The sequence below is a fragment of the Schistocerca piceifrons genome, chromosome 3 (assembly GCF_021461385.2).
Source record: "Schistocerca piceifrons isolate TAMUIC-IGC-003096 chromosome 3, iqSchPice1.1, whole genome shotgun sequence".
Classification (NCBI taxonomy): Eukaryota; Metazoa; Arthropoda; class Insecta; order Orthoptera; family Acrididae; genus Schistocerca; species Schistocerca piceifrons.
Genome location: NC_060140.1, coordinates 852,511,983 through 852,536,917, shown reverse-complemented (window position 1 = coordinate 852,536,917; position 24,935 = coordinate 852,511,983). Strand labels below are relative to the sequence as shown.

The 24,935-nt window shown below is 38.8% G+C and overlaps 1 protein-coding gene across 1 annotated transcript in view; it reads right to left on the bottom strand.

Annotated features, from left to right (window-relative positions):
- Positions 1-24,935, bottom strand: part of LOC124789941 (ELMO domain-containing protein 3-like) — a 129,943-nt gene that overhangs the window by 37,552 nt on the left and 67,456 nt on the right. The window contains exon 4 of the mRNA XM_047257470.1: positions 18,882-19,003. Coding sequence (XP_047113426.1) covers positions 18,882-19,003 — 122 coding nt within the window. The remainder of the gene's footprint in view (positions 1-18,881; positions 19,004-24,935) is intronic.

Below are 24,935 nucleotides of genomic sequence, written 5' to 3'. Positions count from 1 at the left end.
AGAGTCAAGTAAATATTTTTTGTTATACTTCGTGCTACAGCTTTTGTATCCCTTTTCAGAGTTTAGAAATCGGATCCTCAGTTTGCTGTTTTGTACGTAATAATTTTAACTGTCCAAGTTTGAAAACTTATTAAAAATAGAATTAAGGTTATAAAGCTCTTTACTGCTTACAGTCAACATTGTTAAAGAAGACAACTAACATTTTACACGTTTTTCTTTTTCGAGGAAACGATTTTGTCTAGGTTTGGTACGACATTCCGTGAGACTGCTAACCTCAAAGAACTAGTCAGATTTTTATCGCCAAGTAATGAACGGTTCTTAGTTTTAGCAAGCTTTAAAAGAGAGAAAATGCGCTCACAAATATACGTAGAAACATTGAGAGAAATTTGACCGCGTGCTTGTGCAAAAGATATTTCTCTCGTGGAAGACATCTGTAAAAGTCTTCCAAAGTTGTACACACAAGAAAGCAGTTCTTCAGGCGGATATCGCACTGCAGGTGAATCAGCTCTAGTTGAAGCACTTGTGAGACGTCCTCTGCCCGAAGGGAAAATGGGCGAACACACACACACATATATATATATATATTGATTGGAATGACTCCTTACCCTCTCCCTTAAAACCCATATCCTTTTGTCTTTCCTTCTCCTTCCCTCTTTCCTGACGAGGCAACCATTGGTTGCGAAAGCTAGAATTTTGTGTGTATGTTTGTGTTTGTTTGTGTGTCTATCGACCTGCCAGCGCTTTTGTTTGGTAAGTTTCATCATCTTTCTTTTTAGATATATTTTTCCCACGTGGAATGTTTCCCTCTATTATATATATATATATATATATATATATATATATATAAGGCCGGTTGAAGCTCACTTACCTCCAAAAATCTGTTTTCAAACTGTTCTTGTAATTCGAAAATGATTTGAACATAATCTGAAAAATCCACATCTTCTGTACCGTAACACTGTCTAGTGCAGGAAAGTGTCCACAATTCTTCTCGCGCAACTGTTTTCCCCACAAAATAAGTGTTTTTTTTTTTTTTATTTTAATGCTTGAATTGTCTGCACTAAATCAGCAACAGAGTGATTTTCGCGTTGGAGTGAAATGTTCAAAGTATTTAAATGACCAGTAAGGTCACTCAAAAAAGCCAAATTCACCACCCGCTTAGGATCACAAAGTAATTCTTCTGGACGTCCTCTCATTTCAAAAAGGTATTTATTTCACCCCTTAAGGAGAAAAACCGATGAAGCACCTTTCCTCTGCTCAGCCATCTTACTTCGGTGTGGCAGGGGATGTCTGGGTATTCCGCTTCAATATCAGCCAGAAATTCTTTAAATTGGAGATGTGTGAATCCATGCGATCGAAGATAATTAACCGTTCGAAGAACTGTGTCCATAAAATTTTTTATGTTGACAATCCTCGCGCAAAGTGCCTCCTGGTATATCAGACAATGGATTGCCGCGAATAAGGAACAGCCGACTTCAGCCATTTTTGACCTGACGTAACCCAGGAATCCAGTGCGTATCCCTCGTAGCGTAGGGGCTTCATCCGTTGTTACACTGGTCAGGCGTTCCCATTTTAAACCCATTGACTCTAAAACGTTTTCCACGGCTAGCAAAATATCCAAACCCGTGGTTGGGTCTTATAATGGTATAAGGTGGAGACGCACGGCAGGCTGTCGGGCGGTCCGCACGGCCAGCTAAGCGACACGGCTCGGCCACTGCGACAACATACGAATTCACCCGGGGCGCTGGCCGCGGGCGATCGTGGGTGCCAGCGCCCAGGGGCACAGTTTGGATGAGCCAGCCCTAGCATATCAATTACAGATGACAATTTGGAAGAAATAAAGAAAACGGTTCTGTAAACTCACCATTTCACCACCAGTGAGGCTGCTGATGATGTCAGCACATCCTTTGGCTCATGCAATTTTTTTTTGGAGGTTTTGGGCACGAAACATGTAGCAGCAAAGTTTGCACCAAAATTGTTGAATTTCAACCACAAATGACATTGCTTAGACATCACTCAGGAACTGCTGAATGTAAACAACAGTGATCCATAACATCTAAAGAAGATAATAACAGGTGACAAAACGTGGGTATATGGGTATGGCATCCACACCAAGGCCCAACTGAACCAATGGAAATTGCCTGAAGAGCCAAGACTGAAAAAAAATTCGATAAGTTTGATCACATTTGAAAGTTTTTCTCTCACTCCTTCCTTCGATTACAATGGGACAGTGCATCACGAGTTCATGACTTATGGTCATATTATCAGTACTGTGCTCTACCTAGAAATTATGCGCCATTTGCATGCACCTATCCAAAGAAAATGACCAGAACTGTTGTAAAACTACTCATGGAAATTACATTATGACAATGCTTCTGCTCACACCTTAATGCTTGTTTGTGATTTTCAGGCAAAAACAAAACCATTGCGTTACCTGACCTGCCATATTTGCCATGTATAGCCACTTGTGACTTCTTTCAATTCCCTAGTCTGAAGAGAACCATTAAATGATGATGTTTTGCCACCACTGATGAGATATAAGCAAAATTGCTGAAGGACCTGAACACCATGACGAAAAGTGACTTCCAGAAGTGTTTCCAAGACTGGAAAAAGAGCTGGCACAAGTGTATTATATCCAAGAGGGATTACTTTGAAGCAGACAAAGCTGACCGTGAATAAATAAAGATTGGTTCACACACACACACACACACACACACACACACACACACACACACACACACACACACAAATGACTGTAGCACCACATATCTTTATGGCGAAGTCCCAAGAGCTAGAGGGGTAATCAATGTTAACCTCTGTTTTCAACATGCTGTCCAAAATTTAGTGCTCTGTATTCTCAAAGTTATGCATGACTGTGATTTGCAGTCTGTTTGCTTGCAAAAGGATACATCGCTACCTCAACCCTCTCAGTCCTGAATTATTTCTGAAGGAAGGAAACTTTTCCTTTATGTGCTAATGCTTTTAGGCGATTTTTAATGATTTTAGATACAAGAGTTGTACAAAAATATGAACCCATTTTCAAATAATAATTTATACACTTGGATTCATTTTAGGAACCAAACTAATTACGAAATATTCTCTAACGTAATAAATATTAAAATGATTGTTCAATGATTACCATGCAAAATAACAAGAACAATATTCAATTATACAGTGGAATATAGCAAACCACCATGTCTTCAGGTGGTCACAAGCTGCTGCCCAACATTTGGCAGCACTTATGCACGATGAAACGTTGAACATTCACAAATGTGTACCTCAGTTTTCCATTGGGAAAAATGCTCCTGTTGCAGATAAGGCACAGTAAAAGTTTATATACACAACTGTAGCAAGAGAGACTGAAAGGGTTAAGGTACAACTGTGACATTACGGCCATACACAATGATGTTGCAGAGTGAAATTTCTTTCATCTTTATTAGCAATGAAATCTACAACACAATTTTAACAAAGTTAGGACAGACTCTTGTACATACTCTCACCAATGAAAAGAAAGGAGTACAGCGCAACAGGAAACCACAGCTGAGACAGAATATTTGCGGTTTCAAAAGAAGTTAAAAGAATAAGATTTTATTAGTTCTACTGGTTACTACGACTTGTGACTTCACTCACTTATCAGATATCAGTAGTTTTATTATGACAAGTGATGGCGAGTAAGTAAGATATTGTACATGCAATAATGATGTCAGCTGCCCTCATGTGTCTGTCTGTCTTTGGTAAGCATAGTTCGTGATGTGCGAAGCCCCCCTCCCCCCAACTGACCCAATCCACAGTGTGGCAGCACACACAGCATCACTGCCAAATGGTGCATGTGAAGGGACACAGGCACGTATCTCTGCATCATGCTATTTAAACAGCTGTACATTATATAACGAGTGCACTGTGCAACATATTTAATATTTTTTTTCTTTTATCATAGATCATGTTCACTCATGTAAATAATATGTTTTCTTTTCCCTACTGCTTCTTCTTAAGGGTTGATTTATTTTCTTTCTGAAGTAGCCTATCTTCTTCCTCAGGGTTAAAGCTATCTCCAAACCAAATTTCATCAAAATCAGTTCAGCTGTTTAGTAATGAAAACACGAGAGACAGACATACTTTCACATTTAATAATATTAGTATGTATGTATGTATGTATGGATTAAACACACTGACAACTGTACAAGCACTGTATCCATTGCATTGCGTAGAACACACAAACCAGTAAAAGCATTTTCACAAATGAGTTAAGTTCAAAAGTCAAAGAATAAACAGATTTTTCAGCGTAAATATTTTCCCTAATTCACATAATATTCTTCAAATCAAACAAGCACCTTTTACTAAACTTTTCTAAAATAGCCTATGTCCTATTTCGGTGTTCAAGCTTTCTCCACATAAATCTCACCAAAATTGGTTCAGCAATTTAGTTGTGAAAATGTAAGAGGCAGACACAGTTCCACAATTATAATATTAGTACAGATGTTTGACTGATGCAATGAGCAAGTCTGTTGTTTATATACACGTGACTAATTAGCAGAGTGAGAAAACTAGTTTGTTCAGAATGTGGCAAAACAAGTCAATGGAAAACAAACTATTCGCCATGAATGTGTATAAAAATGAGGTATATTCCAGTTTACAATGCAAGCCATCAGTTTTGACCTCTGCCACACTCAACATGACGACTGTGACATCACTGAAGGCTCTTTATCGCGCATATTTATAACAGCACTGCTGTGTGGATATTTCATTTCATGGTAGTAGACCTATATTAGTTGTATGTACTGCACACATTACTAATGAAGTAGTCAGAAATCATTTCTTATTCATAATTTGCTGGATTTGGTAAGTGTGTGTGGCAATCTATACTTTATGTACACAAACAATTGTGATACAGGTTATTTCCCAAAAATGATTGTTTTCTTTGGTTCATATAAGCATGTGTTCATATAAGCAACTGTGTATCATTCGCTGTAGTTAAACTATACAGATGGAACAAATCTACTTGTTTTTGGGGTGGCGGTGTTCTGGAACTTTTCAGTAGGATGATATGTGTCGAATTCTATACAGGTCAGCTTTAGTTTGTGACATTTATTATTCCCATATTAAATTATTTCTGTTGTTTCTTTGTTATTCTCTTTTATTTACAAATTCTACAAATCTCCCTGCCCTACACTAATTTCTTTCCAAGGGGGTTCCAGTAATCAAAAGTTAATCAAATGTGGTACGCTATAGACATCACATCACACCATAGTTAAAATCATTTTATATTTAATGATTAGAATCTCAGTCTTGATATTATGGAGTTTGTTACATTCAACCACAGTATGATGTCAAAGACGCAGTCTCTATTACATATGCATGACAGATAGTCGCCAAGGTGATTGCATCAGTGGCCAAAGAAGATGGATTGTAATGTTATTTGTCATAACAGCAAAAAGTGACCTCCAACAGCAAAACAAACCAAGAACTAACAACAAGCAACTGTGAAAGAGAAATGTGTGCAATGAGAGGGTTTTGAAGCCACTGAACAAAATATACTGAGGTGACAAAAACCATATATAGATGGCAGTAGTATCACGTACCCTCCCAGGGGACACCGCCTTATAGTAGGCACCTTCAGTGCCGGGCAGGAGGGTTTGCGTGCTTCGGTGAAGTCGAGAGCTATGCCGGCGGTAGCATAGCTACTGGCAGGGTCTCCCAAGCTGGTCTGGTCTCAACAGAGGAGCCAAACAAAGTGTGTCCCACAACATAGGGCAGGGAGGGCTCTAGAGGCGCAGTGAAGCCAGCTTCCCTAGAGGAGTAAACCTCATACAAATCCTGGTCCTCCAGGTTGGGGGTTGGGCATGGGGCTAATAACCCCATACTGTAAAAAAAAGAATATTACGGAAATTCAACAGAAGCCTCGGAAAATGGATGGAAAGCATGTATCACGACCCCAGCAAAGGAAACGGATAAAGGATCTAACCGTAGCATCGTGGAATGTGAGGACAATGCTTCAGCCTGGAAAAATGAAAGAAATAGCCAATGAAATTTTAAAATTCAAATATGATATTGTAGGGCTACAGGAAATAAGATGGCAGGGGAATGGGCAGATAGATAAACCTGATTACTCATTGGTATATAGTGGACCAGAAGAAAGAACAGGCCAACTTGGAACAGGGTTTATAATAACTAGGGAAGTTAGGAAAAGTCTTCTAGAATTTGAACCTATAAATGAAAGGATGTGCAGACTCAGACTAAAAGGTAAATTTAGGAATATATCAATAGTTAATGCACATGCACCAACAGAGGAAAAAGAGGATATAATTAAAGAACAGTTCTACGAAGACTTGGAAAAAGTATGCTGTGCAGTACCTAAATATGACCTGATGCTAGTAATAGGAGATTTTAATGCAAAAATAGGGAGGAATGAACATCCGTATGGAGTTTCTGGAAAATATTCACTACATGAAGAAAACAATGAGAATGGAGACTTACTATGCCAATTCGCAGCAAGGAATAATATGATTATTAAAAGTACCTGCTTTCCACATAAAAGAATCCATCTGGGTACTTGGAAGTCTGCAGCCAATGGAGTAGTCAATCAGATTGACCATATTTTAGTGATTGCACGCCACTCCACGTCAGTTACGGATGTACCAAACTGTGATTCAGATCACTTTTTGATAAAATCAGTCTTGAGAGAGAAACTGTCACAAACAAAGGGCAACAGAATGGGAAAGATGATGAAATGGAATACAGACAAACTGAACATTCCTGATGAAGTAAAAAAAATACCAAGTAACACTAAGCAGAAAGTTGAGCAATGAAGAGACCACAGTAGGAGTAGATGAAAGGTGGAACAGGTTTGAAAAAGCCATTAAGGATGCTGCAGAGGAAATAATAGGCATAAGAAGGAACAGAAGAACCCAGGAGTGGTTTGATGAAGGTTGCAGGTCAGCAATAGAGGAAAAGAACAGGGCAAGAACAAAAGTGCTACAGAGAGAAACCAGAAATAATGTGGAACAATACAGATAATTAAGGAGAAGAGCTAACAGACTGTGCAAGAGAAAGAAAAGAGAGTGGAATAAGAAGAAATTTCAAGAACTAGAAGAACTAAAGGAACAGGGTGAAATAAGAAAGTTCTATCATGCCATAGGCAAAATGAAGAATAGATTCCAACCAAAAACAACGGCCTGTTCCAGTAAAGATGGGAAAATGATAAGGGAGGAAGAACAGATAGTGGGAAGGTGGGCAGAGTATTTCAAAGATACACTAAGCACCAGCCTAGAAGATGAAGAGACAGCTGCACAGGAGGGAAGAGTGGAGCTGGAAGTAGACAATGAAACCAATGAGGCAAGGAAGCCAACTCTACAAGAGGTCTCCCAGGCTGTGCACAAGTCAAAAAACAATCGAGCCCCTGGGGAAGACAGCATAATTGCTGAATTAATAAAAACTGGTGGTGAGGCTGTAATAAAGGAACTGCACACATTAATATCAGATATATGAGAAACAGAAACTATGGCAGATAATTGGAAAATTGGAATAATAGTCCCCATTTATAAGAAAGGGGACAGAACAGCATGTGAAAACTATAGAGGTGTAACACTCCTAAGTACAGCTTATAAGATCTTCACAAGTATATTAAACGAAAGGATACAGAAGTGTGCAGAAGGCATACTAGGGGAATATCAGTGTGGCTTTCGACCAGGCAGAGAAACAACTGATCAAATATTTGTGATAAGGCAAATGATGGAAAAGTTCTATGAATATGATATAGATCTGCATTTCTTATTCATCAATTTCAAACAAGCCTTTGACAGCATAAATCGGCAAGAACTATACAGAGTACTGAAAGAAGTTGGTATATGTGCTAAATTAATAAGACTAATCAGAATGACAATGACAGAGACAAGAGCAAAAGTAAACGTCCTTAGCAGAACAAGTGATAGCTTTGACTTTAATAAAGGTGTGAAGCAAGGGGATAGTCTCTCCACTGTCCTATTCAACATAGCCCTGCATAGTGCAGTAAATAAAATCAACAAAAGAGGCACCATATTTTTGAAAACTAGCCAGATATGTGCATACGCTGATGACATTGCTATAGTAGGAAGAAATACCAATACACTCCTAGAAACATACTGGGCAATGGAAACAGAAGCCTTAAAAATTGGCCTCATAGTAAATGAAAACAAAACAAAATATATGGTAATGTCACAATCTGAGGCCAGAAGAACCCCTAAAAACCTAAACATCAATGGGAAATGCTTCAATGGAGTGTCCTCTTTTAACTACTTGGGAGCCCTAATAACAAATGATAACAGTATTGGAAAGGCTATAAGGGAAAGAATACAAGCAGGAAACAGAGCTTACTTTGCAAATATGCAGCTTTTCAAAAATAGCCTTGTTACAAGAAAAACTAAACTGCTAATATATAATTCCCTAGTCCGCCCAGATCACGTACGGCTCAGAGGTATGGACGTTGACAGAACAATAAAAATGCTCTAAGAAGCATTGAGCGGAAAATACTACGCAAAATCTATGGGCCAATAAGGGAGGAAGAAGGCTGGAGAATACGCTACAATGCCGAAGTACAAGAGTTAATACAATGCAGGGACATAGTAAAATTTGTGAAATCACAGCGAATATGATGGCTAGGACACTTGGAGAGAATGGCAGAGGATAGAATTCCAAAGAAAATGATGAAAGGTATGATCCATTCAGTTAGGTGAAAAGGGAGACCTAGAAGAAGATGGATTGATGAGGTAATAATGGATATCACCAATATGGGAGTCCGGGGGTGGAAAAGAGCAGCAAATAACCGAGAAGTGTGGAGGAAGATTGTTGAAGAAGCCAAGGCTCACCAAGGGCTGTAGAGCTACTGAAGAAGAAGTATCACATACACAAGATATAAAAGGGCAGTGCACTGACAGAGCCATCATTTGTGCTCAGGTGATACATGTGGATAGGTTTCCGAGGTGATTATGGCCACAAAACGGGGAATTAACAGACTTTCAATGTGGAATGGCAGTTGGAGCTAGATGAATGGAACATTCCATTTTGGAAATGAATAGGAAGTTCAATATTCCAAGATATGCACCGACAAGAGTGTGCCAAGGATACAAAATCTTCAGGCCTTAGCTCTCACCATGGACAATTCACTTAATGACCAAGAGCAGTGGTATTTTCGTAGAGTTGTCAGTTCTAACGAACCAGCAACAATGCATGAAACAACTGCAGAAATCAATGCAGATCGTATGACAAACATACCCGTTAGGACAGTGTTGCAAAATCTGGCATCAAGGGCCTATGAAAGCAGATGACCAAAGAGTGCGCCTCTGCTAACAGCACATTGTCTGCAGTAGCCCTCCTGGGTTTGTGACCATATCGGTTGAACCCTGAACGACTGGAAGACCATGCCCAGGTCAGATGGGTCCAAATTTCATTTGGTGAGAACTGATGACAGTATGGTTAAAGTGTGGTGCAGACCCCACAAAGCCAATGGACCACAGTTGTCAACAAGGCACTATATAAGCTGGTGGTGGCTCCATAAATAGTGTGGGCTGTATTTACATGGAATGGACTGGGTCCTCTGGTCCAACTGAGCTGATCATTGACCAGAAATGGTTATGTTCAGTTACTAGGAGACAGTTTGCAGCCATTCATGGGTGTCACGTTTCCATATTTCATGTCACCAGGCCACAATTGTTCACGATTGGTTTGAAGAACATTCTGCATAATTTGAGAAACTGATTTGGCCATCCAGATTGCTCGACATGAACCCCATCTAGCATTCATGGGACATAATTGAAAGGTGAGTTCATGCATAAAATATTGCGCTGGCAACACTTTCGCAATTATGCACAGCTACAGATGCAGCATTGCTCAGTATTTATGCAGGGGACTTCCAATGACGTGTTGAGTCCATGCCATGTCACGTTGCTGCACTACACAGGGCAAATGGAAGCCCTACATGATATTAGCAGGTCTCCCATGACTTGTCACCTCATGTATAGTGCACAGACACCTTGAAAGGCTTCATCAATGAACTTAAAAAAATATATATGTTTTAGAGATTTAAGACCTCTCCTGGCTCACAATCTTTGTTCAAGTACAAGAGTGTGCAAGTTTTTGAGGGGTTTTTTCTTTTTAAGCCAAAATTTTAGAAAAGTAGTACACTATTAATATAAATCCTAGTTCATATTCAAGTATAGCTTTAACACAAGGAAAAAGAGAATCTATACACGGTCAAATCAATGCCTGCATTTTGTCATATGTGGATTAAGCATAATGAGTCATTCAACACTTTTGTTCCACTTAGTTTGAATGGTACAGTACTTTCACTTGTGATACCTTCCGTGATGCAAATGTCATAATTAACACCATAAGGAAAAGGATAGATTGCTACTTATTATAAAGATGGCATGCTGAATTGCAGATAGGCACACCGGAAAGGCTGTTATACACTTAGCTTTCAGCCAAAGCTTTCCAGTTGAGTCTACTAGTAGATCAGGTTTCACTAGGCATAGCCCGCACCTTAACAGGTAGTAGTAGTTGGTGTTAGAGCTGCACCTTTTTTAAGACTGAAGTCAGTTGATAGGTATACCTGCTCAGAGGAAGTCCTCTAACTAAGGGCTCACCTTCAGAGAACGTCATGTTTCCAAATAGAGGAGGAATTAGCATATTTCATCAAAATATAAGAGTTATTAGACATAAAGTTAGTGAACTACTTATAGATGCTGACTCTGAAATTATTGGTATATCAGGGCATCACTTAAATAATTTGACAATTCATAGGCTTCCTTTACCAGGTTACAGATTAGTTAGATGTTTTTCAAGGAGTTCCTTGCGGGGTGGGGGAGTGGCCATGTATTTAAGAAAACAGTATTCCATTTGAGTCCATAGATGTATCACAGCACTGCACTGAACAGATATTTGAAATGTTGTGCAGGGGCAGTTGAAATTAGTGAAACTAAACTTTTAACTGTTGTTTATAGGCCCCTAACTGTAACTTCAGAGCATTTCTGCTCAAGCTAGAGAGTGTTCTTGATTCACTTTATAGGAATTACCAGAAATTAGTTACATGTAGTAACTTCAATATTAATTTTGTGTATGATGGTGCAAGAAAAAAGATGTTGGTAGATCTCCTAAATTCATATGATCTGATGCACACAGTTTTTTTTTCCATCTAGGGTGCAGGGGAACAGCAGCACAGCCATAGACAATGTTTTTATTCATTCTTCATTACTAAATGGGCATTCTGTTAGTAAAAGGGTGAATGGCCTTTCAGATAATGATGCACAAAATTTAACACTAAAAGGCTTTTGTACTCAAACAAATGTCACATACAATTACAAACTATGTAGGAAAGTTAATCCAACAGCAACAGAGTTTTTTAAACCTCATCAAGGAGCAAGAGTGGTAAGATGTTTATTGTGCCAATAACATAGATGACAAATATAATGCTTTCCTTAACACATTTCTCATGCTCTTTGAGAGTTGCTTTCCATTAAAACATTCTAAATAGGGTACTAGCAGTAAAAGTCAGCCTGGGTGGCTGACTACTGGGATAAAGATATCACACAGAACAAAGCGGGAATTATATCAAAATGTTAGAAATAGTCACAATCAAGCTATATGGCCCATTACAAACAGTACTGTAAGGTGCTTAAAATGTTATTAGGAAGGCAAAGAGTATGTGATACACAAATAGAATAGCTAATTCACGGGATAAAATTAAAACCATACGGTCAGTTGGTTTTAATTTTATCCTGTGAATTAGCTATTAATTAAAACCATATGGTCAGTTGCCCCCCCCTCCCCCTCCACTGAACCATGGACCTTGCCATTGGTGGGGAGGCCTGCGTGCCTCAGCAATACAGATAGCCGTATCGTAGGTGCAACCACAACGGAGGGATATCTGTTGAGAGGCCAGACAAACGTGTGGTTCCTGAAGAGGGGCAGCAGCCTTTTCAGTAGTTGCAGGGGCAACAGTCTGGATGATTGACTGATCTGGCCTTGTAACACTAACCAAAACGACCGTGCTGTGCTGGTACTGCAAACGGCTGAAAGCAAGGGGAAACTACAGCCGTAATTTTCCCCGAGGGCATGCAACTTTACTGTGTGGTTAAATGATGATGGCGTTCTCTTGGGTAAAATATTCCGGAGGTAAAATAGTCCCCCATTCGGATCTCCGGGCGGGGACTAATCAAGAGGACATTGTTATCAGGAGAAAGAAAACTGGCGTTCTACGGATCGGAGCGTGGAATGTCAGATCCCTTAATCGGGCAGGTAGGTTAGAAAATTTAAAAGGGAAATAGATAGGCTAAAGTTACATATAGTGGAAATTAGTGAAGTTCGATGGCAGGAGGAACAAGACTTCTGGTCAAGTGAAACAGGGTTATAAACACAAAATCAAATAGGGGTAGTGCAGGAGTAGGTTTAATCACGAATAGGAAAATAGGAATGCGGGTAAGCTACTACAAACAGCATAGTGAATGCATTATTGTGGCCAAGATAGATACGAAGCCCACACCTACCACAGTAGTACAAGTTTATATGCCAACTAGTTCCGCAGATGAAGAAAAGATTGATGAAATGTATGATGAAATCAAAGAAATTATTCAGATAGTGAAGGGAGATGAAAATTTAATTGTCAAGGGTGACTGGAACTCGATAGAAGGAAAAGGAAGAGAAGGAAACTTAGTAGGTGAATATGGAATGGGATTACGGAATGAAAGAGGAAACCGCCTGGTAGAATTTTCCACAGAGCATAATTTAATCATAGCTAACACTTGGTTCAAGAATCATAAAAGAAGGCTGTATACATGGAAGAAGCCTGGAGATACTGGAAGGTCTCCGATAGATTATATAATGGTAAGACAGAGATTCAGGAACCAGGTTTTACATTGTAAGACATTTCCAGGGGCAGATGTGGACTCTGACCACAATCTATTGGTTATGAACTGTAGATTAAAACTGAAGAAACTGCAAAAAGGTGGGAATTTAAGGAGATGGGACCTGGATAAACTGACTAAACCAGAGGTTGCACAGAGTTTCAGGGAGAGCATAAGGGAACAATTGACAGCACGGATCAAGTAGGTAAAAAGACAGGGGCTAATATAAATCCTTGGGTAACAGAAGAAATATTGAATTTAATTGATGAAAGGAGAAAATATAAAAATGCAGTAAATGAAGCAGGCAAAAAGGAATACAAACGTCTCAAAAATGAGATCGACAGAAAGTGCAAAATGGTTAAGCAGGGATGGCTAGAGGACAAATGTAAGGATGTAGAGGCGCATCACTAGGAATAAGACAGATACTGCCTACAGAAAAATTAAAGAGACCGTTGGAGAAAAGAGAACCACTTGCATGAATATCAAGAGCTCACATGGAAACCCAGTACTAAGCAAAGAAGGGAAAGCAGAAACGTGGAAGGAGTATATAGAGGGTCTATACAAGGGCGATGTTCTTTAGGACAATATTATAGAAATGGAAGAGAGTGTAGTTAAGATGAAATAGAGATATGATACTGCAGGAAGAGTTTGACAGAGCACTGAAAGACCTAAGTCGAAACAAGACCCCAGGAATAGACAACATTCCACTAGAACTACTGACAGCCTTGGGAGAGCAAGGCTTAACAAAACTCTACCATCTAGTGAGCAAGATGTATGTGCCAGGCGAAATACCCTCAGATTTCAAGAATAACATAATATTTCCAATCCCAAAGAAAGCAGGTGTTGACAGATGTGAAAATTACCGAACTATCAGTTTAATAAGCCACGGCTGCAAAATACTAACGTGAATTCTTTACAGACGAATGGAAAAACTGGTAAAAGCCGACCTTGGGGAAGATCAGTTTGGATTCCGTAGAAATATTTGAACACGTGAGGCAATACTGACCCTACGACTTATAACAGAAGCTAGATTAAGTTACGGCAAACCTACTTTTTAGCATTTGCAGACTTAGAGAAAGCTTTTGACAATGTTGCCTGGAATACTCTCTTTCAAATTCTGAAGGTGGCAAGGGTAAAATATAGAGAGCAAAAGGCTATTTACAATTTGTACAGAAACTAGATGAGAGTTATAAGAGTCGAGGGACATGAAAGGGAAGCAGTGGTTGGGAAGGGAGTGAGACAGGGTTGTAGCCTCTCCCCAATGTTATTCAATCTGTATAACGAGCAAGCAGTAAAGGAAACAAAAGAAAAGTTCGGAGTAGGTATTAAAATTCATGGAGAAGAAATAAAAACTTTGAGGTTCGTCGATGACATTTTAATTCTGTCAGAGACAGCAAAGGACTTGGAATAGCAGTTGAATGGAATGGACAGAATCTTGAAAGGAGGGTATAACATGAACATCAACAACAGCAAAACGAGGATAATGGAATGTAGTCGAATTAAATCGGGTGATGCTGAGGGAATTAGATTAGGAAATGAGACAACTTAAAGTAGTAAAAGAGTTTTGCTATTTGTGGAGCAAAATAACTGATTATGGTCGAAGTAGAGAGGATATAAAATGTAGACTGACAATGGCAAGGAAAGTTTTTCTGAAGAAGAGAAATTTGTTAACATCGAGTATAGATTTAAGTGTCAGGAAGTCGTTTCTGAAATTATTTGTATCACTTCACTAATGAGGAGGTATTGAATAGAATTGGAGAGAAGAGAAATTTGTGGCACAACCTCACCAGAAGAAGAGATCGGTTGGTAGGGCATATTCTGAGGCATCAAGGGATCACCAATTTAGCATTGGAGGGTAGTGTGGAGGGTAAAAATTGTAGAGGGAGACCAAGAGATGAAAACACTAAACAGATTCAGAAGGATGTAGGTTGCAGTAGGTACTGGGAGATGAAGAAGCTTGCACAGGATTGAGTAGCATGGAGAGCTGCATCAAACCAGTCTCTGTACTGAAGACCGCAACAACAACAACAACAACAACAACATGGTCAGTTGTGAAGGAAATGTGTGGTCAGCAGCACAAGGTTGACGATATAAAGTCAGTTTGTTGTAAAAATATTTCTGTTACTGACAAGTCAGATATATGTACAGTATTTAACAATCACTTTCTGAGCATTGCTGGTGAATTAAATAAAAATCTAGTTTCAACATGGAATCATTTAACTCTCTTGGCAAATGCCTTTCCGAGATTGATGTCTGAAATACTCCTCTGTGATACAGACAAGGAGGAGATAGAGTCAATAATTAAATCACTTAAGACTATGGACTCTCATGGATATAATGGAGTGCCTAGCAGAATAATAAAGTACTATTCTGCAAATGTTAGCCCCGTATTTAGCCATATTTGTAATTTTTCCTTTAGGAATGGTCAGTTTCCTGAATGATTAAAGCACTCAGTAGTAAAGCCACTTTATAAAAAGGGAGAACAGGATAATGCAGACAATTTTAGACCTATTTCTATGCCATCAGTGTTTCCTGAAGTTATTGAAATGGCTGTGTAAAGATAATTGATCATTTTATATCACACAATTTGCTAACAATGTACAGGTCGGCTTTAGAAGTCATTTAACAACTGAAAATGTTATATTCTCTTTTTCTGCAATGTACTGGATGCATTGAAGAAAAGTTTTCGAACACTAGGCATATTTTTTGAGTTAACTAAGGTGTTTGATTGTGTTCATCACAAAATATTGCTCCAGAAGTTGGACCATTGCAGAATACGGAGAGATCAGAACTGGTTCACCTCTTGCTTTAGCAACAGACAGCTAAAAGTCATTATTCACAGTGTTGAGAATGGCTGTGATGTGGGGTCTGGGTGGGGTACAGTCAAGTGGGGGGTGCCCCAGGGATCAGTGTTAGAGCTACTCCTGTTCCTTATTTATATAAATGATATTTATATACATGATATGCCCTCTAGTATTACAGGAAACTCTAAAATATTTATGTTTGCTGATGACACTAGCTTGGTAGGTTAGGTTAGGTTAGTGTTGTTTAACGTCCCGTCGACAACGAGGTCATTAGAGACTGAGCGCAAGCTCGGGTTAGGGAAGGATGGGGAAGGAACCATCCCGGCATTTGCCTGAAACGATTTAGGGAAATAACGGAAAACCTAAATCAGGATGGCTGGAGACGGGATTGAACAGTCGTCCTCCCGAATGCGAGTCCAGTGTGCTAACCACTGCGCCACCTCGCTTGGTACTAGCTTGGTAGTAAAGGATGTTGGGTGCAACATTGGCTCAGTTTCAAATAGTGCAATTCAAGATCTAAGTACATGGCTTGTATAAAATAAACTAACACTAAATCACAGTAAGACTCAGTTTTTACAGCTTCTAACACACATTTCAACAAAAGGTGACATTTTAATTTCACAGAATGGGCATACAAATAGTGAAACTGGACAGTTCAAATTTCTGTGTGTTCAGATAGATACTACACTGTCATGGAAAGACCATGTTCAGGATCTTGTTCAAAGACTTAATTCTGCCATTTTTACTATTCGAACGGTATCTGAACTAAGTGATCGTTCAACACGAAAATTAGTCTACTTTGCTTATTTTCATTTGCTCATGTCATATGGTATTATATTTTGGGATAACGCTTCCCATTCTAAAAGGATATTTTTGGCTCAGAAGTGGGCGGTTTGGGCAATAAGTGGTGTTAGTTCACAAACCTCTTGTCGACCCTTGTTCACGAGTCTGGGTATTTTGGCATTTGCCTCTCAATATATGTATTCCTTACTGTTATTTCTTGTTACCAATATTAGCTTACTCCCAAGAATAAACAGCTTTCGCTCAGTTTATACTTGGCAGAAATCAAACCTGCATTTGGATCAGACTTCCTTAATTCTTGTGCAGAAAGGAGTGCAGTACACTGCTGCATCTATATTCAATAAGTTACCACAAGAATTCAAAAATCTTAGCAGTAATCCATGCGCCTTAAAATCGAAACTGATGAGTTTCCTCATGGGTCACTCCTTCTATTTTGTGAAGGAGTTCCTTGAAAAATTAAGCTGATTCTTGTTGTATTGTTGACTGCATTTACTTAAACTTATAGCTTTACTTTTTCAGGTTCATAAACATTTTATTTTTATCTGTTATTACTTTTACGTTGTAATTTCACATACTGACACATTCCATGACCTTGGAGATTTGCACCTCAATTTGGTCCTACAGAACTTCACGTGTAAATAAATAAATAAATAAATAAAGTAACAAGCAAGCATCTGCCATCTCCAGCAGTTTGAACCAGAATGCATTCCAGTCTGAGCTGCTGGAGATTGTGGTCATGTATGCATGATGTGTGCTTGCCTGTGTTAATGAATGCGTGTGTGTGTGTGTGTGTGTGTGTGTGTGTGTGTGTGTGAACGAGCTTAGGCTGAAAGCTAAGTGTACCTGTCTGTAAACTCACCATGTAATCTTTATGGTAAGTAGCAATCTATCCTTTTCCTTATATTGTCTATATTCCAACTTGGGGTTTCTATTGTTTAATTGTCATAATTAACCAGTCAATTACACAAACATAACTAAATGGAGCATTGTTGTATTGCCTTACAACAACCCTTATGGCATATAGTTCTTACACCAGATATTAAGTATGAAATTACATGCAACAATTAAAATTGTAATAGGCAAGATTTTTGTTTGTCAATTCATGGTTCTGATTAACTTAATTTCAGAATATGTGTTATAATCATATAAATAACTTCCAAAGGACACAATAATTAAACATTTCATGTATGAATTTCCAATAACCGTTGCTAACAAGTGTTGTAAAATTAGATGTTAAAAGAACATTAATCTACTACAAGATTTTGTGGACGACAAGAGTGTTATTAAATTATTTGCACCATTAAAACTACACATTCTTAAGGAACAGATAGCTCTGCTATGAAATTGTACTTTTATGAAACTATGTAAGACTGTATGTTCAAACATTTATGAATGAATTGTAAAATGTTTTTATTATTTTTGACTTCAAACTGTGATTTTTCACATTTGATTAATATTTTATGAAGTTGTCAAGCAGAAGGGTCCATTAACAATGTAACATTAGTCAAAATATGACTGAAAATATTTACTTTTCATTATTTCATAATTATTGTTCATATATAAAACCACTTGTTACCTTGTAGAAATTATATTATGTTATATGCACATAAATATCAGAAAATAATGTCAGTAGAATGTATATGTTTCAGTTAGCAATGTAAGCAATTTAGGCACAGGCTGCACTGAAACACTGTTAGCCTTCAGTTAGTCAGAAGTTACTCTTAAGTCAGTCTGGACAGAGCCTTCAGTTATGTATGGATGCAAATATGTAATCTAAAAAAGAGTATGTGACAAGAGAATTACTTGTTTATTTTGGAAAGAAAGACCTAGTTACATTATTAGTATTTGCTGAACTTAATACCCCAGCTGAAAGAAATGAAGACATATGAAATTAAGTGATGATTAGATTTCATACTCATTATTATTGCAGTTCTCACTTTTTTTGAGACAGCACAATGAACTGCACAACATGCAAAATGATGCACTATGGTGACTTGTAATACTGAGCCACACTGCATTAATTTTACATAGTAGACAAGAGGTGGGAAGTTACATTTCCCAAACTGCTGTGATCATCTGGTCTTCAGTTGTGTTAGGAGGACTGATTCTGGTTACATTGAAAAGTCTGTGGTACCTCTATTTCTTCCAAAGCAACAATTGTTTATTCCAGATTTGTTCTGCACTTTTCTTTCTACCATGCTTTACAATTATAGGAACCAATTACACTTCCACATTAGTCGCGGCATTACAGAGATCTATCTGCATAAAATTACTGGTAGAAGACACTGACAATCGGTTGCAAACTTCTTTATGATCACTTACAGCTAATCAAAAGGCGTTTTTTTTAAGATTATATAGTTATTCGTGGACTAAATAACTAAGTCACTGAAAGATTCCTGTATCTTACCTGAAAACCTATATGCTCCCAGTGCACCCCATAGCATGGGCAGCCCAAATTTGCACCAGTAAATCTGTAATAAACGGTCTGAAGAATTCTTATATGTGTTGCATCTCTGACATCCAGTTTACCTGAAAAAAATAATGCTTACTATCTAACTGAATTTACAGTAACTTAACTCAAGGAGGAAATGTGTCTATGTTTTTCTTTTGGACAGTGAACAATCAAAAAGGTATTTTTTTATCAATTGGCCTTTACATAAGGCATATATTACTTTATTATCAACATCTATGAACTAACCAAATCAACATAAGACTGCTGTAGCAGAACAACTGCCTATCAGAAGTCACTTGTTGACATAGCAACTGTAATACACACACATTGTCAAATTTATCCAAAGCAATAAAAGAATGAGTAAGTACAAATAACTAGAATTTTAAATTTAAATAATTTTCATAATCTTCATTATTAAATTGATATATGTGTAATGTACATTATGTTAGTAACCAAGAGACATTTATGGGCCATAATCACCAATAGCTGAAATGGGGATCAAGTTGTTACAAACTATTAGCATTTGAAAGTAACCAACCAGCATTCTCATACAACAAAATATTATTGATATAGTAGGTGAGATGGGTATCTACTGGCTGCAAAATATGATATGAAAATCTACTATTCCAAATAAATTTAATAATAAAAAATATTTTTCAGGACCTCGATATCCTCTCTACTTTCCAAAAAATGCAGAATCTGGAAAAACCTTTCAGCTGTGAAGAATATCAGAATGCACTGAACAACACAATATTTTATACAGTTGGGACCAGCAGTCCATACTATGACAAGAAAAAAATATGTAAGTGAATAAGTCATCATGGAATATAACACAGAATTTTACTTGGCACAGTATTCATTAAAGGTAAAGACACAATGAAATGGAATAGTCATAAGTGGCTAAATTTTATTCACACACTTAACCATTGGAGACACACAGTATCAGACTTCTTGGCATGCCAAATGTATGTTTTGTGCACACATCATTTATATAACAAAAATTTCTGATAAAGTTCTATGTACAGAGACTGCAGGTTTTTTTTTTTTTTTTTTTTTTTTTTTTGTAGACAGAGAACTGTGCTGTGGATGGGATACAATAGAAAAATTCTGTGTCCCTCCATGCTGGAACAAGCTTCTTAGTAAATTAATGACATAGGTCAAGTTAGGCTCAAAATATACTTTCTACTATTGTTGCAGAAAACGGGCAATACAAAGGTACGTATATAAAGTTATAAGAAACAAGACAAAATAACTATAACATTGTCAAATTCAATAAATTGTAAGGTTGAAACAAAATCAGAATGCTAATCAATCTGGATGTAAATAATAGTTTGCAAAAGAGAGACTGTGCAGTTGTCATACTGTGCTTAGTCCCTAAACAAGCTTCATCAATTTCATGAATAACTTATAAAACCTGAAAATACATAGGAACATAATTGGGGGTTGTACTCTTAGTTAAAAAAAGAAAACACCCTTAAATAGAACACTATTTATTTGAACTAAGAAATAAACATACCAGGATCTGCGAACAGAATAAGAGGTAAACATGAGTGAAAAAAGCAAGCACGCCTCACGTAACCGCTATGTATGTCTGGCTGTTCCAGCCAGACAGTTTTTTAGCCTGAGTCGCTGGAGATAGTGGTCATATGAGTGTGAGGTGTGCCTGCTTATGTGAATGTTGCACATTTTTCTTTTTTGAAAAAGGCTTTGGGCAAAAGCTTATTTGCAACAGTCTTTTTGTTGGGCCTGCCTACAACTCAGCATGTCATCTGTATAGTGAGTAGCAATCTACCTTTCCATAATATTGTTTAAGTTAGTGTTTAGTGTTTTAGGGTGCTAAATGGGGAGACTATCAGTGCCTTTGCATGAAATAAACAGAGAGGAGGGTGGTGGAAATCTATTATAATAATAATAATAATAATAATAATAATAATAATAAAGAATAGGCCTCCGGTATGTTCTGCCAGTCGTAAAAGGCGACAAAAAGAACAAACCACTAATAGGGCTAACCCCCCTTTTAGTGTGATTAGTTGGTTCAGGACAGAACTAAAGAAGCCTCGGACAAGCGCTGTCGTGGTCGGGGACGACGCTTGAACCCTATGCCCGCCCACAATGGTAACGACACTGCTAGCCAACTGGAAAATGATTTAAATCCAAATTGAGGTGTTTTGCAGGATATGCTTCCTGCAACCACCCTAGAAGGAAAACAAAGACAGAGGATGAGATGGTCAGATGAAGTTAATCGACACCTCATGTTCTGTTATTACCAAGCAACAAAACCTAGGAACCAACACAACTGGATACAGATCACAAGTATACACAACATTTATTACCAGATACCCAGAATTAAAATTTTTAACAGAACAATGACTAGCTGATCAGATCCGTGTAGTAATCAAAAATAACAGGATACCCCAGTCAGAATTAGAAAACATCAAACAACAAGTACAACAAATACTAGAACAAAATAATGTGCAATCAGAAGAAGAAGAAAATACAGTAATGGGCTCAAACATCCCAGAGCAAACAAACAAAGAACAACACACATCAATTAAGCAATCAGAGGAAAACGAAATCTTAAGACAGCCACCAGAACAAGCACAAATAGAACACGAAGTGACACACATGTTAGATATAGAAGAAAAATTTCAGCTGACATACATAGAACACAAAGACACAATTACAGACATTAGACCATTCTTGCATAGACCGCCAAATAACCCACAAGTCGAAACAACAATAAAAACTATCAACACAATCATACACAACAAAATAAATGAAAACACAACAATGGAAGAGTTACAACTACTGGTTTATATAGGAGCACTCACTACACTAAATATACACACTAGGCAGAGATCAGAACCAACCAACACACAGAAGAAACCCACAAAACCAGCATGGCAACACAGGCTACAGATCAGAATAGAAAAACTGAGAAAAGACATCGGATAGCTAACACAAAATAATAATAAAAGAAGAAAAAAAAAAGAAACACTAAATTTTAAAACTAAGCTGTATCAACACACAAGAATTCAGAACATGAGTGACACTAGGAGTTTCATAAATGACCAGCCATTAAATGCACATAAAACACAGCAGAATACCTAGATAAAACCAAGTATAAGGTGTGTTCAAGAAGAAATGAGCCGAAGGCATAATTACAGAAACCAGTACCTGTATTACCTGTATGTTAGAAGTAAAGTACTGACCCTGCTTGTTGAGACACTTGTCCCACTGTAACACAAGGTGGTGAATGGCTGTCTCATAAAATTCCCGGGGCTGCAATGTGAACCAGTTCTGCACATACAGCTGAACGTCGTCGTCCACACGAGTGCAAGAAAGGTTATGCTGACATTCTCTTTTGACCAAGATGGCCCCCTTCTGATTCACTTCCTGCATCACGGGACAATAGTAAATGCCCAGTGTTACTCACACACCTTGACCACCCTTCGCCAAGCGTTCAAATCAAAATGACTAGGAAATCTCACCCGTGGGGTCATTCTGCTCCACAACACTGCAAAAGCCTCATATGGCCAGCACAGTCGCAGCACTTCTGCAGAAATTCAAATGGGAGTTTCTCGGCCACCCTCCATACAGTCCGGATCTCTCTCCCAGCGATTACGCCATTTTTGGTCCCCTTAAAAAGGCTCTGAGGGGGCAAACGATTCACCTCGGATGACGACATCCAGCTGTACATGCCGTACTGGTTCACATTACAGTGCCGGAAATTTTATGAGACAGCCATTCACCATCTTCTGTCACAGAGGGACAAGTGTCTCAATAGCCAAGGTCAATACTTCTAACATACAGGTACTGGTTTCTGTAATTATGCCTCTGGCTCATTTCTTTTTAAATGCCCCTTACACAAAATATCAGTAGAAGTACATTTAAAACAGTCCAGATTATTGTAGCTGAGTGACTACTTGGAAATAATGGGTGACCAAGCTACTCTGCGACACACTAAAATCTTACACAGAATATTTCAGGAAGGAGCCCTGACACAGAAAACCTTAAAATACAAAAGTCATTGTCACTTAAAATATAGGGCTGATCCTTTGGGAGAAATAGATCTGCCATGAGGTCATCATATAAAACACGTCCCATTAAAGTACACTGTATGGACATCTGTGTTCGACATCTCTGACATATTGACAGGTCCTTAATATGTAAGAGAGAGCCGTTTGTCAATTGGTGGTGTCCCTCTCTGAGCCTTGGAAGGGCAGCTTCCTCAGCTCACAGTGATAGGAAGGACATAAGCTGTGGTTGTACTGAAGGTTTCATCGAATACAGCTCATTGTTTCTTACATCCAGCTACTGAGCCTCTCATCAACACATGGTCTTCTAGGTTAGGTATGTAGGGATTGCCTGCAAGGGGGCTGGACAGTGAGCAGGAAGCTGAAGGGAGCAAGCTTCCTCAGCAGCTGCAAGTTCATTTCCCCAGATACCGCATTCTCTGGTACCCAGCAGAAAATTATTTCCTTTTACTGCCTTTCCAAGAAAAGGAGAGTATCTTCGACATCTCACAGCACCCTATTTAGTGGGTACATCTCACCAATAGCAAGGATATTTTGGGAAGATGGGGAATTACTTGCGATTATGTCATCTCATCTGGCATCAGGTGGCCTCAGGACAGCAAAAAATTCCACAAACTGAAAACTGCTCCATGAGCTCCATCCAAAGGACACATATGAGGAACACAACAGAGCACCCCTGCCTAGACCCATTGGCATAAATACTAATAAAATCCAAATGACAATTTGAAATCTCATGAAATTTAGTTTTAAAAATGTAATCACCCTGTAACCACTCAGTTCAAAAATTAATCCAGCAGGTGCTGGGCAACAGGGATGGATGCTGGCAATTTTGGAACAAACAGAGCCCTTGGTTGGTTTTTGGTTTTTTGGTTTTAGGGCGCAAAACTGCTATGGTCATTAGCGCCCGGTCCTAGACTTAGGAAACAGTAAAAACCGAAAATAGAAACCAGCAGAAATGGGAATGAAACTCAAAAAATTGGAGAAACTAAAAGCAGAAGGAAGGCTTAAAAATCCACTACAGAAAGGGGTTGGTTGTCCCCAAAAAAAGGCTTCAAATGACTGACGTCATTTCACTGGCACTAATAAACTCGAGAACACGATCGGTCGAGCGCGTGTCATCTGCTAAAATGGACGATATGTCAGGCGACAGCTGTAGTCAGGCGCGTAACGGAGTAAAATAGGGGCACTCAATTAAAAGGTGTCTTACCGTCCACAGCTGAGAGCAGTGGGGACAGAGTGGGGGAGGATCGCCGCTTAAAAGATGTCGATGGCTAAAAAGACAGTGCCCTATCCGGAGTCTAGTTAAAATTACCTCCTCCCGATGACGCGTTCGGGAGGAAGAGGTCCAAGCACAAGGAAGAGCTTTCACGTCCCGCAATTTATTATGGGGAAGTGTCGACCAATGGGCAGGCCATAAAAGAACAACTCGACGACATAAAACGCTCCGTAGATCGGTGAAGGGAATCGATTGAACAGCTGGCCGAAGAAGAGAGACTGCAGTCTTGGCCGCTATATCTTGGCCTCATTTCCACAGATACCAACGTGTCCTGGGAGCCAGAGGAACGCCACCGAGACGCCCCCCAGGTGGAGCAAGCGCAGACAGTCCTGAATCCGGTGGACCAGAGGGTGGACAGGGTAAAGAGCTTGGAGACTGAGGAGAGAGCTGAGAGAATCTGAGCAGATAACATACTGTATCCGCTGATGGCGGCGGATGTAGTGGTTAGCCTGGAGAACAGCGTAAAGCTCCGCAGCATAAACCGAACACTGGTCGGGAAGCCGAAATTGATTTGGGGTGTCGCCAACAATATAGGCACTCCCTACACCTAACGATGTTTTCGAGCCATCAGTGTAAATAAATGTGGCTTCCTTCATTTGTGCACATAGAGCAGCAAATGCCCGACGATAAACAAGTGAAGGGGTACCATCCTTGGGAAACTGACAAAGGTCACGGAGCAGGCAGATCCGGGGATGG